The sequence below is a fragment of the Sinocyclocheilus rhinocerous genome, unplaced genomic scaffold (genome assembly GCF_001515625.1).
Source record: "Sinocyclocheilus rhinocerous isolate Xijiao unplaced genomic scaffold, SAMN03320098_v1.1 scaffold1555, whole genome shotgun sequence".
NCBI classification, from domain to species: Eukaryota; Metazoa; Chordata; class Actinopteri; order Cypriniformes; family Cyprinidae; genus Sinocyclocheilus; species Sinocyclocheilus rhinocerous.
In genome coordinates this window covers 192489-207157 of record NW_015644043.1, presented here as the reverse complement: position 1 = coordinate 207157, position 14669 = coordinate 192489, and the positions used below count along the sequence as shown (strand labels likewise).

The 14669-nt window shown below is 36.6% G+C and overlaps 1 protein-coding gene across 1 annotated transcript in view; it reads right to left on the bottom strand.

The window, feature by feature from the left end:
- Positions 1 to 706: 706 nt before the first annotated feature.
- LOC107757890 (disintegrin and metalloproteinase domain-containing protein 19-like) overlaps positions 707 to 14669 on the bottom strand; it is an 82598-nt gene continuing 68635 nt past the window's right edge. The window contains exons 12-20 of the mRNA XM_016575498.1: positions 12819 to 12927; positions 12256 to 12460; positions 11978 to 12055; positions 10231 to 10339; positions 7824 to 7965; positions 4513 to 4609; positions 3726 to 3959; positions 3363 to 3544; positions 707 to 1114 (exon numbers count right to left, since the gene is read on the bottom strand). Of these exons, the coding sequence (XP_016430984.1) occupies positions 1063 to 1114; positions 3363 to 3544; positions 3726 to 3959; positions 4513 to 4609; positions 7824 to 7965; positions 10231 to 10339; positions 11978 to 12055; positions 12256 to 12460; positions 12819 to 12927 (1208 nt within the window). The 3' untranslated portion in view covers positions 707 to 1062. The remainder of the gene's footprint in view (positions 1115 to 3362; positions 3545 to 3725; positions 3960 to 4512; positions 4610 to 7823; positions 7966 to 10230; positions 10340 to 11977; positions 12056 to 12255; positions 12461 to 12818; positions 12928 to 14669) is intronic.

Sequence of the window (14669 nt, the reverse complement as noted above, 5' to 3'; positions counted from 1 at the left end):
CATGCATTATACGTTCATTTTGTTTGTTTCTATTATAAATATAGGAAAACTAGGACTTCATGATTCACAAAAACATTTCTGTATGCATTGACAGTGACTCAGTACAAGTTATGCTGAGTTTAAAAGAATGCATTGGTAAGATACGCAAGCAGTTTGTCAGAGACATTATCACTTTTCTCAGGAAAAGCACATTCATCTTTTTTTTTCTTTTTTTTTAATAAGCCTGTTTAGAAATTTGAACAAAATCTTAGGCTCCTGTGCAGAGACACGTTTATGGACTAATTCTTTAGTGACTAATTACTTTTCATAGTAGCACTTTATTTTTCATAGTGGTCTTTGTTCAGGAAACCATGTTTTAAGTCATTTTTAAAAATTCTTATTCCTCATTTAGGCATCATTGGCAAACAAAAATACCACTACCAATTTAGATATACTTAGGAATGTTTAGATCACTTGTTTCACACAGAAATGACACAATTCATCAATTTTTTTAATCACAACTTTTCCATTATTCTCATATAGAACTCTCTGTTCACTGCAAATCTCCGTTGATTTTGACCTGATATAAACAGTTAGACCTGACGTAAAGTCTGTCATAAAGTGAGGACGACCAAACAACATGGTGTCTAAAAAGGTATAACATATTTTATGTACCAAACACAAAATCACATACAGCACAGTACAACAAATTAAACAAGGCATTAAAACAACATCTTTGGCACTTGACAAATAGATGATAGTCAAACAAAAAATGTAAACAAGACAGAGGCATGATATTAAAACAAATAAGTACAAAAAAATTGCAAGGTGATTAAAAGTCAAGGTTTTGGCAATGTGATAGTCTATCCAAAACTTTCTCAGTCTGCATGTTTTCATGCAAAACCACGTCATCTCTGCTGTGCCGGCTGTATTTGAACGCCGGTTTGCGAGGCCTCATCCAGGGCCCTAGCACCATGCTCTTCCATCCCTTGTGAGACAGCTCATTATAGTACCAGTCGCCAAGGGTCCTTATTTAGTGCAAATAGGCTGGCTGAAGTCTTTAAGAAATTAATCCTGCAAGCGTCATTTTCGGAAAGTGGATGGAACTATGATTGGTTTGGGTCCTGAAACAGGTCTGAAAAAAAAAAAAACCCCATTGGTTAGATATACACTAGAACTTTAAGTTGTCTGCTGTACTGTCAATCTCACTGATTTACACTGCAAGCAGAAATATCCGAAATTCATCTTACTTTTTGGTCATATAAAATAACAACCTTGAGTTCCACTTTGAGTGTGTGAGCTCCATATTCTCCCTATATTCATATTATATGAGCCTTTAAAGCCTGAATCTAAAAATCTAAAAATATAAACACTTTTTTTAAAGCTTTTATTTTATATTTTGTCTAAAGGTTCAATAAACTATTCCATTAAAAAAATAGGCCTTGCAGGGTTAAAATTGTTGTAAAGGCAGGAATGGAAGTGCGTGCTTATCTCAGTTTGCCTCATATTTCTCACAAGATCCTTCAGTTTAAAGACTTTACACTGTTAAATGAATGCTTTTCCAAGGTTGACAATCATTTCAAACAAACCACTTACGCCTTTCTTTTTGTGTGAAAAACCACGATGTAAACATGATACCCTGCTGAGTCTGTCAGAATGAAATGCAGTTTTCAGCATATACAGTCGAATCCTCAGAGTCTCACTGTTATGTGTTAAAAATGAATTCATATTTTTATCATAACATAGTACTAAGCTGCCGCCGCCACTGGGAAGCTACGAACAGATTTATCTTCACAAGCTGAAACTCAGTGAGATTCGGTTGTTCTTAGATTGGAGCATGTAGTACTGGAGACAAGCAGAAATGAGGCCTGGATATCGGTGCAGTTATTTCTGAAAATAAGTGCTAGACGGCTGCTTTTGAGAACTGATAGCGGACTAGCATTGATGTGAAGACTCGATGAGAGAAAAGAAGATTTAAACTTGCAAAATTCACTTCTTACAAGATTCTATTGGGACATGTGTATTTCCCCATAAAACCTATTACTGTATATAAATGAGTTAAACCCCGTCCAAACGTTTGATGTGTTGTAAAAATTCAGTCCTATATTTACTGCACTCAAGAATAGGTAGAGAGTTGAAAAGAATAAGAATCCCATAAAATATCCAAAGCGCACGCCTCACCCCCCACTGTTCGGCACGCTTATTTGTATCTAACATTGACTCTGATCCATTTGCTCTGGCAAAGAAAAACAAAGTATTGAATAATTAGAGCAGACAGACTCTCACTCATTAGGACTGCCTTTCTTATTGGAGAGTAACTGTTCAGTCAACTGTTACAATTAGTATGCTAATTAGCTAATGGCGTCACAATTTACATATTTTGGTGAGAATAAGTCACAAATGGTGAGTGGAAAAGACAGACAAGACAAGACAGATAAGTCTGTTAAATGAATGCTTTTCCAAGACCATCATTTCAAACAAACCACTTGCGCCTTTCTTTTTGTGTGAAAAACCATGATATAAACATGATACCCTGTCAAAATGAAATGCAGTTTTCAGCATATACAGTCGAATCCTCAGAGTCTCACTGAATTTCTAAATACTCCTTCTAGAGGATTTGTGTGATTGTCACCAAATTTGGTCAACATGATGCCAAGACAATAGGGATGTTTACATGCTCTAATTTTGTTAAGCCAAATGAATGTAATCCAATTTTAGATTCTGAAACTCTGTTTACATGAACCCTAAACTTTGCAATCTGATTCACATTTCCGTTCACATGTGCATTTTATATTCTAACAAAACTTCAGTGCATACGCAGTGACCCTGTCAACACAGTCACAGCATTATTGGAGCTACAGTACCATCAGTATGTATATATGTATGTATGTATATATTTTTTTAAGCAATTACATAAGCAAGTAAATATTCAGTCTCCTCATCTGACCAGTTTTTAAGATGTAAATAAACATATGTAAAAAGGAAAAAATTATAAAAGCGGTCCGGTAAACATATGCAGCCTGACAATATTTTTGAATCTGCTTAGTTTTTTCTTATTGATCAGAATATGCCAGATCTACACCACACAATTTAATTTGGATTGAGCTCAATCGGATTGACTGATTATCTGATTTAGATCAAATTGGTGTATATTTGGTTATGCGGACTCATCACATGGATGTTCATGGATTGTTCACGGTCACAGCGCCACCAGCTGGCAGCAGGATGTGTGACACATGCAAAAGACTTCAAAGTAGTCCTCTTTAAATGCATGTTGCCACTGTGAATTGTTTTTTTTAAAGCCACCAGTGGCCCATCATCGCTGTCTGCAGCTGTATTTTACTTTTAAGCTCATCTGTGGAACTTTTGATGTGTTTACTCACCGGAATGCCTTTAAAGGGGGAACAGCAGTCACCTTTCCCACAGGCTTGGGTCCGACTGAAGGGGGCATCATCACCATGAGCCCCCCACCAGAGGGTTTGGGCTGTGCTCCACGAGCAGGGCTGAGAGGAAGAGGCCTCTGGGGGGGTGTGAACGGGGGTCGAGGCTGTTGTTCTGATACCTTCTGTATGAGGATAGGAAAAAGAAGTGAATAAGTATTTGAGGTGTGCTTTCTTCAGGATTTCTGACGGCGTGATTAAAACAGGTGTTTCAAGCAGCATTTCATTTGATGAGATTGTGACCTATTTTGGCTCCCACAGTGATTTTGATTAAACCAAAAGAATATGAGTACACTGAATTCTCACCAGTGGTGAGCGTGAAGGGTTGAGGGGTAGAGGCTTCTTGGGAGGACTGAGTTTCTGGGGTGATGCTACAGATTTGGGTGGCTTGCTGATAGGCGGAGGAGGTCGAGGTCCTTTGATGTTGCTCAGGGATGGCGACGGAGCCGGCCGGAGAGGACGGACAATATTAACTGGCTGAGTACTGTTGGAGGCTGGGTTTGGCCTCAGAGGAAGCACCTCCTTGCTGGTGTGAGGTAGCTTAAGAGGAAAAAAAGCAAAGTGATGATGAGATATTGGTGATGCTACTACATGATTTGAAAAAAATCACATAATACATACTAAACAAACCCCATCATAAATCTCTAAATGAAAAAAAATGCACTTCAAAGGACTAATGTCTTGACAGAGGTGAATGGGGTCATAAAACTGATGAATGCAAGTGAAAAATTCATTTGTAGCAAATCTTGCATTTTTATTTCTGTTATCTGTTTTGGGCCACTAAAATATGTCTACTGAAAATATAGCTTTGCCATCACAGAAATAAATTACATTTTAGATATTAATATACAACTTTTTATATAACTTTTTAAATTGTATTTATTTTAAATTGTAATAGTATTTCACAGTACGGTTACTATTTTTACTGTATTTTTGATCAATTAAATGTAGCTTTCGTGAGCAAAAGAGACTTAAAAAACATCTTGCCAACCCCAAAAATATGTACAGTATAATGTAATGCAAAGTGTTGTATAATTCGTATTAAAGATTATATATACAAGTGTTCTCTCCTCTGTGACTAAAGTGTCCATACCTTAAGATTAACACTTCTGTTGGAGGGTCCCACCACCTTCAGATGGAAAGCAGGGTTTAGGTGTCCATTCTTCCCCTTTTCAACGGAGCCCTCATTTCTGAAAACGTATGAAAACACATCATAAATAATTTAGTGAATAGACTAGAAGTGAAATTGACTACCATTGCGTTTTTTGTCAGTTTGTAAAGCACAAGATTGACTACAGACTTTCAGCATGTACAATTATAATACCATCATTTTCTAAGCATGTTATTCAAAAGTGCACTGGATAATGAACATTTTTGGAGCATACGTGTATGTTCATAGAGTGACATCAGAAAGAATTCAGACCCCTTGAGTATTCATAGCTCAGGATAGACTGAATTATTTATTGTATTTGGCATAATATACCAAAAGGACAAAGTGAACTTTTATTATGTATGTTTGAAAAAAATCTGAAATGTATTATTTGCATTAGTATTCAGACACTGTGTAGCTGTGCATGCTGTGTGGCAGTGAAGACAGCAGGAGGTCTGATTTGCACACCAGGATTCTTTTTTCCCATTCGCCCTTGCAGATCCCTTCAAACTTTGAGTAGTTTGCCCACAGTATTTCTATGGGGTCATTTTAGATGGAACACTCAAGGACATTATTTGTCCCAAAGCCAATCCAGGATCATCTTGGCTTTGTGCTCCAGGTCATTCTGACACTGAATGAAGAATCTTTTCTCTTGACGGAGGTTGTGTGCTGATTTTCTTCAAGCATCACTCTATATTTGGCTCTATTCAACCTCCGCCATGTTGCCTGCCAATCCTAAAGCCTGTTGCTGACAATAACCCCTCTGCTTTTTTGGCTTTTATACTACACAGATTTTTCCTAACTGACACTGATGCGAAACAGATTTAAGCATGTCCATTTGAAGCTGCAGGAGATATTCTTGGATTTAAAGTCTTACATGAATTGCCACTGTATAAACAAAAAAACAAAGCCACTTCTTAAAATATCTTACACAGAAGAAATAAAGAAAATCATGCATGTTTGGAATGACACAAGGGTTAGAAAATGATGACAGTATTTTCATTTTTGGGTGAATCATCGCTTGAAGTGCAAGAGTTGGTACAGTGTAAGTTGAAACCTTGCTCAATGGACACCTTAACAAAAAATAAATAAAAAAATCAAATCACATCTGTTAGTATTAGTCAGTAGATGTATATCAGTAATTATTAGGTTGCATTAAATTTTGTGATTTTTCTGAAACTGAGAGAGTTCAGATGTGAGACCGTGTGTGTGGGGAACTGCTCCATGCCAAACACGACCTGGTCTGCCACTGACTAGAAGAAAGGATAATACCATACCTAATCTGACTAACTTTTAATGTTTTTAATGACTGGTAAGGGGAGGATTCAAAGTGAAGTAACCTCAGCTATCTCTCTGCAGCTGCTGTTTTCAGCAAATGTGAAGAGAGATCACATAATTAGATTTCAGCGGATACTGACAGCTGAACTAATCACATATTTTTAGAGGGCCTGAGATGAAAGACAGGGGGCTCTGGCTTGCACTCTGTAGAACAGCTACATTTAATTTCTCATAAAAGTCCTTTTAAAGCAGATCACAAAACAATTGTTTGAAAGCAATTTGGCAAAGAAAAATGTGTCCTTGATATAGCTTGATTAGATTTGAAACATAGACTGATAGCGTTTGAAATAAACAAAAATAAATATATAAAATTAAATACAATAAAAAAAGTAAAACAACTCAGCTATAGGTAAGGGCAGGGGGATCACTGAGTTAATATTATCTAAGGGGCCAGATAATATCCATAATTGTGTAAATGAACAGAAGGGGTTCTTACCAAATACACAAAATAATGATCTTTAAAATAGCATCATATGACCCCTTTAATATATAAGAATATGTGACTAACACATTCTGCAAAACGCATTAGGAAAAGTCATCTCTTCAAAGTAGATTTGGTATCTTGGTTTCAAATCAAGTAGGAAAGCATTATGGATCAAAGAAGGACTGACCAATTTTTTTTTTTTTGAAAATTTATAATCTAGCAAGTCAGTGGTATGAGCAGCACCTTGAGCAGAAGAATTCAGATATTGGATATAGGTACGATGAAGACATTCTTTGAGAAACCAATATGTCCTGAATAAATATGGCTTCTATTATAATGGCATTAATCAGCTGAAAAGTGGCAAAGCCTCGGGAATGGATAGATTTCCAACTGAATTTTGTGCTGCAGTTCCATAAAAGTACTCCACTCACAGCCGTGACATCTGTATTGCTTAAAAGGAAGATTCCCAAAAGTATGACTTCTATCAGCCAGCTGCAATAGGATGAAAAAAGTTTTGAATCCATTTCTCAGCAAGGATAAGCCCATCTGTATTATTTTCTACTATTTTCTATCTTTGTAGTTAAAATCACCTCTTTATTCTATTCTTTTAAAAGTCTATTTCTGTTAACAAAATGAATGATAGACAGATGTATCCATGTAGAGTAGCATATGATTTTTACACTTATTTGGGATTAATTTATGTGTGAGTTTTTAATCTGCAAAAAGGCATTTTGATATTAGATATATCACAGGGCACCAGCAATGGAGGCAGTTTGTTATCCAAGAGACATAGTAAAACGGATGGGCTTGAGGAAACAACCATTATGCTGTTGTGGCTTTAATTTCTAGGAATCTAAAGAAGATAATATTGTGCTGAATCACTCAGCATGCCACAGGAGGCACTAGTCAATGCGGTCGAAATCGCTCACTCTCTCACTTATTCTCTCACTCACGCCATGAATTCAGTGGGTCTCTCCTGGAACCAAATAGCCAGTTTACCTAAACAGCCAGTTTTAAGATGAATGGCTCAAAACGTCTTCCATCTGACAACACCGAAGGCCACTGCACCTCTAGCAACATTGACTGCCCAGACATGTTTTTTATGGATAATCTCAAAGAGCTAATAAAGTTTTTTTTTCATAACTTCAAAGACCTTTTTTTAGGGTTTTGCTCTGCCATGCAGTGTGTACAAATACAAACAGGTGTACCTTTCTAAAATCATGTCCAATCAAATGAATTTGCATAACGGGACTAAAAATAAATTCAATAGATGATCAAAAGAAACAGGACACTTCTGAGCTCAATACACGGTCTGAGATTTTAGCTTTATGCTATTAATCCATTCAAACTTCTATGAAGCCATTTTCACATTGTTTCTGTGGTGGTTTGTGTAAATGGAAATGCATACATTTTTTAACAAAACTGTAAAAGGGTCTGAACACTTTGTAAAGGCGCTGCATAACTGTGTGTGTGTGTGTTGCTACAGTAATACCTGCTGGCTTTGCTCTTCTCTCTCTGTGTTTTCCACTTGTGGTAGTAGGAGCTTTTTATCTTGATGCAGTAGAAGGCAATAAGTACAGCAGGGAGAAGCACTAGAAAAACAAAGAGCAGCCCAACAACTAATCCCACCTGACCTGAGGACAGATATAGAACATACAGCGACTGTTAGACAAGGGTCAACAGCAAACACAAAGAGAAGTGCTTGCCAAATATCTGCCACTCTGAATAATAGATCTTGTGTGCACTACATTCACCCTGTAGCATAATAATGTCTATGGCTACGTTCAGAATAGCAAACTACCATACTTTTTTCTTTAGTATACTACTTTTAAGCAGCATCTAGCAAATGAATAGAACACGCAAATGAACTACTACATTTCTAAAACGTGCAGCACACAACCAGTGAATACTCTCTTCTGCAATGCAATGCAATGCAACTTGACCTTCTATTTCCAGTGTGACTCATGTACAAGAAGGGATATTAACTGTGACTTTTAATTTTCACATTACTCGCTATGTGATCAGAGAGTAGGTTAAGCCATTTTTACCCCAAATTGCCTCACTCTCATGTACACTACTGTTTAAACGTTTGGGATCATGAGCTTTTTATAATGTTATTGAAAGAAGTCTTTTATGCTCACCAAGACTATACATTTATTTGAGCAAAAACACAATATTTAAATATTTGAGTCATATTGTGAAATATCACCAACATTGAAATGAACTGTTTACTATTTTAATATAATTTAAAATATGATTTATTCCTGTGATGCTAAAGCTGATTTTTCAGCTGTCATTACTCCAGTGTCACATTATCCTTCATAAATAATTTTAATACTGATCTGGTGCTCATGAAACACTTATTATTATTGTCAATATTGAAAATGGATGTGCTCCTTATTTTTGTGGAAAACATAATACTTTTTAATCAAGATTCTTTGAATAGAAAGAACAGCAACTATTTTATTTTATTTTATTTAAAGCAAAGTAGAAGTCATTATTGTCACTTCTGAATCAATTTAAAGGGTTAGTTCACCCAAAAAAATGAAAATTCTGTCATTAATTACTCACCCTCATGTCGTTCCACACCCCTAAGACCTTCGTTCATCTTCAGAACACAAATAAAGATATTTTTGATCAAATCCGATGGCTCAGAGAAGCCTCCATTGACAGCAAAGCCACCCAAACTTTCAAGATCCATAAAGGTACTAAAGACTTCATTAAAACAGTCGACGTGACTACAGTGTTGCTACAATAATTTTATGAAGCGACGAGAATACTTTTTGTGCGCAAAAACAAAACAAAAATAATAACTTTATTCAGCAATCTCTTCTCTTCCCTGTCATTATCCTTACGCGGTTAATGCAGTATGCACAGTGAAGGCTTCCGTGTTCTACGTCCGAACGCCAGCTCATTATTGGCCAAACTGCACATGTGAGCAGCGCGATGCATGCGTGTGATGCTGATGCAGGAGCCGTCCAATAATGAGCCGGCGTTCTGACGTAGAACCTGGAAGCGCTGGACGTAAAACAACGTATGAGAATGACACAGAAGAGAAGAGATTGTTGAATAAAGTCGTTATTTTTGTTTTGTTTTTGCGCACAAAAAGAATTCTCATCGCTTCATAAAATTATTGTAGAACCACTGTAGTCACGTCGACTGTTTTAACGACGTCTTTAGTACCTTTATGGATCTTGAGAGTTTGGGTGGCGTTGCTGTCAATGGAGGCCTCTCTGAGCCATCGGATTTGATCAAAAATATCTTAATTTGTGTTCTGAAGATGAACGAAGGTCTTAGGGGTGTGGAACGACATGAGGGTGAGTAATTAATGACAGAATTTTCATTTTTGGGTGAACTAACCCTTTAACAAGTACTAGCTGAAAAAAAGCATTCATTTCTTTTTAAAAAGTCTTACTTTTGATCGGTAGTGTATGTATGAGGTCATGTGACTATATTATTGATTGAAATATTTAGCATATTACATACTGTATCACATTCTATTTACAAAAATAAATAATTAAAATACAGTTTACCGAGTATGCATTAAGACGCATTCTAGTATTCCATTCAGAACAAAAGGTTTTTCAGATCCAGTCATATAGTAAATGAAATGAGTGAGTAATAAATTCATTAATTCCTAGATTTACTCTTGAAATGTTTCAACAAGCAAAGATATCATTGGCCTGAGTTCTGGAAAGAAAAGCTAGACGGTAGAGATTAATGGTTAAGGTGACATTTGATAAGAGGTGTGAGGAAGAAAGGGAAAGTGAGAAAGAGGGAGAGAGAGCACACGAGTGATAAAATCTTAGATAAATCTATCTATAAGATGGATTAAAGAATAGGAGAGAAAGAAGTGAGAGCAGAGGAACATGTGCACTGAAAGCTGAAGGTGAACTCACTGTCATACTGTATAGGTCCACTGTCCACACTTCCCCCGAGTCCTGGTTTCTCACAGAAGGGGGGAGCCCACCCACGCTTACAGTGGCAGTTCCCATTACTGTTACACACCTGCATGCAAAACAACACCACACATTGGAATAAGGGTGGATGAGAATTTCCATCGGGAAGGTTTGGGTTTAACTTTCACACGCCTTTTGCACTGCTGTTTGACCTTAAAGAGATAAATGGAAATCCTGTCATCATTCACTTACTCTCATGTCCAAACCTTACGACATTTTGGTTGAACTACACCACAAACAACTTGTTTGGTTTTAATATATATTTGTTTGAGTCAGTTTTAACTTTTTTAATCACACACAGCCATTTACCTATCCTCACTTTCATTGCTGCAATTGCAGGGAACATTTTCTGTCACGTCTTTTGAAGTATAGGGCAAATACAGAATATACCGTCTTTCATCTTAATGGAATTTCTTTTAACAGAGAATATTTTACATGCTTCAATCTAACCCAGAGGCAAGACAGGAACAGTGGAAAGGAGAGAAAATGTGCTGTGTGCAAATACCACGACCACTCACTTTATTCTCCATCCACACTTGCCTAAACCATACGATCAATATGAATCAAATGATAATGCAAATGAATAATAAAAAAGCAGTTTCTGAATCTCTAATCTCCCCTCAAAGACCTGTCGTATTTGGCTGCCCTTTTGAAAAGCGAATGGGTAAATAAGCAAGACATAAAGAAATAAAAGAAAAACTGACAAAAGAGAGAGACAGAGGGAGGGCAAAGGGATTAGGAAAGACAGAATTGGAGTATATACGGCTTGGAGGCTTTTTACAACTATTTGACCAGAAAAAACACAAATCAAATGCTATAGCTCTGCTAATATAAGAAAAGCGTCAGTTTTTATTAGAGGCAGTATGTGTCGGGAAATGAGCAACCCAGAGCGAGGTTTTAAAGGATTTAGAGGTGTGAAATCCACAATGAGTCAGTCTGGGTTAAAGAGGAACTCAAAGGGAGAAGGAATACTAAGACATAGCCTATATTTAGTCATAATTTAGGAGAAGCACTTGCATAAAAAAAAACCTAACATATAGTTTCTAACATATTTGCATCAGTAAAACATTATTTATTATTTTTATTTATTAGTAGATGCGCTATACTTTTATTATTTAGAAAATGACAAATAATTTGTGACCAATATTTTATATGTAGATATTAGAGTCACATAGAATAGAGATTAACATGGCAGAGGTAGAGCTGCATCTTCAACCAAATAATTACAATGAACCAAAGAAATAAAAGGAAACTATCTGTACCATATTGATTTGCATATCATCATATTTTTTCCATTGCATCATATTGCATTGAATCACATTGTGTAGAATCGAATCGAAATCGGATCGCCCTGCATCGTAATAGGGGTGAATCGTATCGCATCTGGTTCATATGTATCTTTAATGTATCGTATCGTTGGCTATGCATTGAGATGTGTATCACATCAGCCTCAGTTTTAGAGATGCACATCCCTAATATACAGTGGCATGCGAACGTTTGGGAACCCCTTGCAGAATCTGTGAAAATGTGAATAATCTTAACAAAATAAGAGAGATCATACAAAATGTACTGCCCTTCGGAAGCAACAGAAGATACTTGCATGTTTCCCAGAAGACAAATTAAGTACAATTTACCATGATCTTCAAATTCAAAAAGTTCTTACACACACACACACACACACACTTACCCCATGCCCATGGCAACGGGCTATGCAGGTTTGTAACTCAGTAAAAGAGGCATTCTGACATTGTCGATCTTTGCACACCTGAAGGCAAGTAAAAACAGAATAAATCAACCCTTCAATACAAAACAAAAAATACATGCTTTTATTGAGATACTTATTTTGGAGACATATCTTCACCTAATACTACAGATCCTGTTTAATAAATATCTGAGTTGTATATTGAATATAAAGACTGAATACAAACAAACAAACAAACAAATAACTAAATAAATAAAACTTGCCTTCCCCTCTCCACACTTGGTGCCCGTCATGACCAGTCCAGGGTCTGGAAGATCGCCCTGCCCATCTTGGGTGCTGTAAACATATGTGCCCCGGCACTTCACCTCAATGCCATCTGTACGGATGGTGGTGTCTATGGACACAGCATTGGTGCCCTTTGGTTTCTTGGCAGCACTGTGGCACTGTATCTTACCACATTTGGCATCACTGTTGGGATTTGATATGAGAGATCACTAGTCATCTTTTCTTACAGCGATTCAGCATAAATTCATCCACGAGGAAAGCCAATTAGAAAAATGTTTTGAGAATTATGAATAAGCAGAAAAAAAAAAGAGTCTAACTTCGGAAAAGTACCGAGTCTGCAGTGCTGTCCTTGTAAACTATTTGAACTAGTTTGTTAATTAAAAAATATATATATATTGGTATTACTGCAGCTTTTTAATGTATTAGTTGCAGAACTATTTGCAGAAATGGCAGATTTCGTTTCACTTCAGGTCAGCAAGTTCTTTGACAGAAACCACATATTGCTTATATGGCTGGTTGAAATATTAAAATACCACCTCACCTTTTCTCACACTTCATGTAGTTGCCATGACTGTCCTTGCCACAGTTTCCAAAGGCATTCCCCGCCGCGTTCACATCTTGAAAGCAGACGTCATGTGCCGGCTGCGCACCTGGACAAATTTAGTTATTCAGTTAAACCTTCGTTACCTCTGAGAAATGTCAATTACAGTCAGGGACTCAAACAGACTCATAGTGTGAACATGGATCTGCTGGCTTCATGCCACCAGCTAATATTTGGTTAGAGATAATATATGTTTTTAATTAAAAATGAAGTATTAGGTTTTAAGTGACAATAAAAAAAAAAAAAAGTGTTTATAATACATAGTACCACAATTTTATTTTGTTCTACCATTCCATGGTACAAATAATCCATTGATTAAATTTTTTTTTTCAAATCCAGTAAAACATTAACTACTCAGTTAAAATTTGTGAATATGATAATATTGGTTATACACAGTGAACATCAAACATGTCAACACCCGCTCACCCCCCAAATGACAAAGTACGTCTACTGTGATCTGAGTCTGTCTGATAGCCAAAGAGCCTGACTGGACATGAGCCCAGAACACACTGGAGGTGTACAGCCAAATACCATGAGCTCTCACTACAAAATCATCCTCAAGCAGTATTTGATCATTAGTGCTGACTAAACACTGAAAGAGGGTCTATTCGGATTTAAAAACTTGTTCTGAAAGGTTGGTTTAGGGAATTAAAAGGGACATTTGACAAAGAAGTACCATAATATTACCATGTTAAAACATATTCTTTAAATTAGCTTGGAATACTATGTAAATACGATGGTATATGAAGGGGTATTCAATTAAAGTTCCAAGAGGTCTGGTCTGTAAAAAATAAAAATAATCAGTTGAGCCCAATTAGATATGATCATTAAAAGATAACATCAGATGTTTTATCAGGCTATTATTATTTTTTATGGTTAGATACATAAGGCAGAAGGCCATGTGACAGAAGAGATACTGTATGGGGGTTCAGAGTTTTCCTCTTGAAGTCTGGAGTATTTTTATATTTTGCTTAAAACAAACATTATCAAAACGCTCTCATCATGAACAGAAAACAAAGTTAACTTGTAATTTCAATGTTTATGTTGTCTTTCCTTGCCATCTACAAATAATTTCCCTAATTTTAACAATTATATGTTTATTTTTAAAATGCTCTTAACATACTGATTAATAATGCTAAATGTACATGAAAAAACCTGCCTCAAACCTGGTTTGAACGGTCGGAGTATGATAGGTAAAAATAACTATATTTGCAGCATTGTTGTTTTCTGCAGTGTTTTAGCAAAATTATCAATCTATTTTGCTGCTCACTGTGTTTCTGCTTCTGTTTAAAAACAAAAACTCATGAAAACGCATATTGTGTTTAAGGTGTATATGAAAATGCTGTCAATACAGTGAGTGATTTAAAGGGTTACTCCACCCCAAAATGAAAATGTTGTCATTAATCACCTACCCACCCCCACCCCCCATGTCGTTCCAAACCCGTAAAAGCTTTGTTCGTCTTCGGAACACAATTTAAGATATTTTGGATGAAAACCGGGAAGCTTCTGACTGTCCGACTGACTGCCAAGTAAATTACACTGTCAAGGTCCAGAAAAGTATGAACGACATCGTCAGAATAGTCCATCTGCCATCAGTGGTCCAACCGTAACGTTATGAAGTGACGAGAATACTTTTTGTATGCGAAGAAAACAAAAATAACGACTTTATTCAACAATTCGTCTCCTCTGTATCTCTCCGCATCACCATTTTGGAGAACATCCGCTGAACGCAAACTGCGTACGCTATTCTGTGTCAGCCGCGCTGCGCGGGTGCGCTGTTTTCGTTCAAAT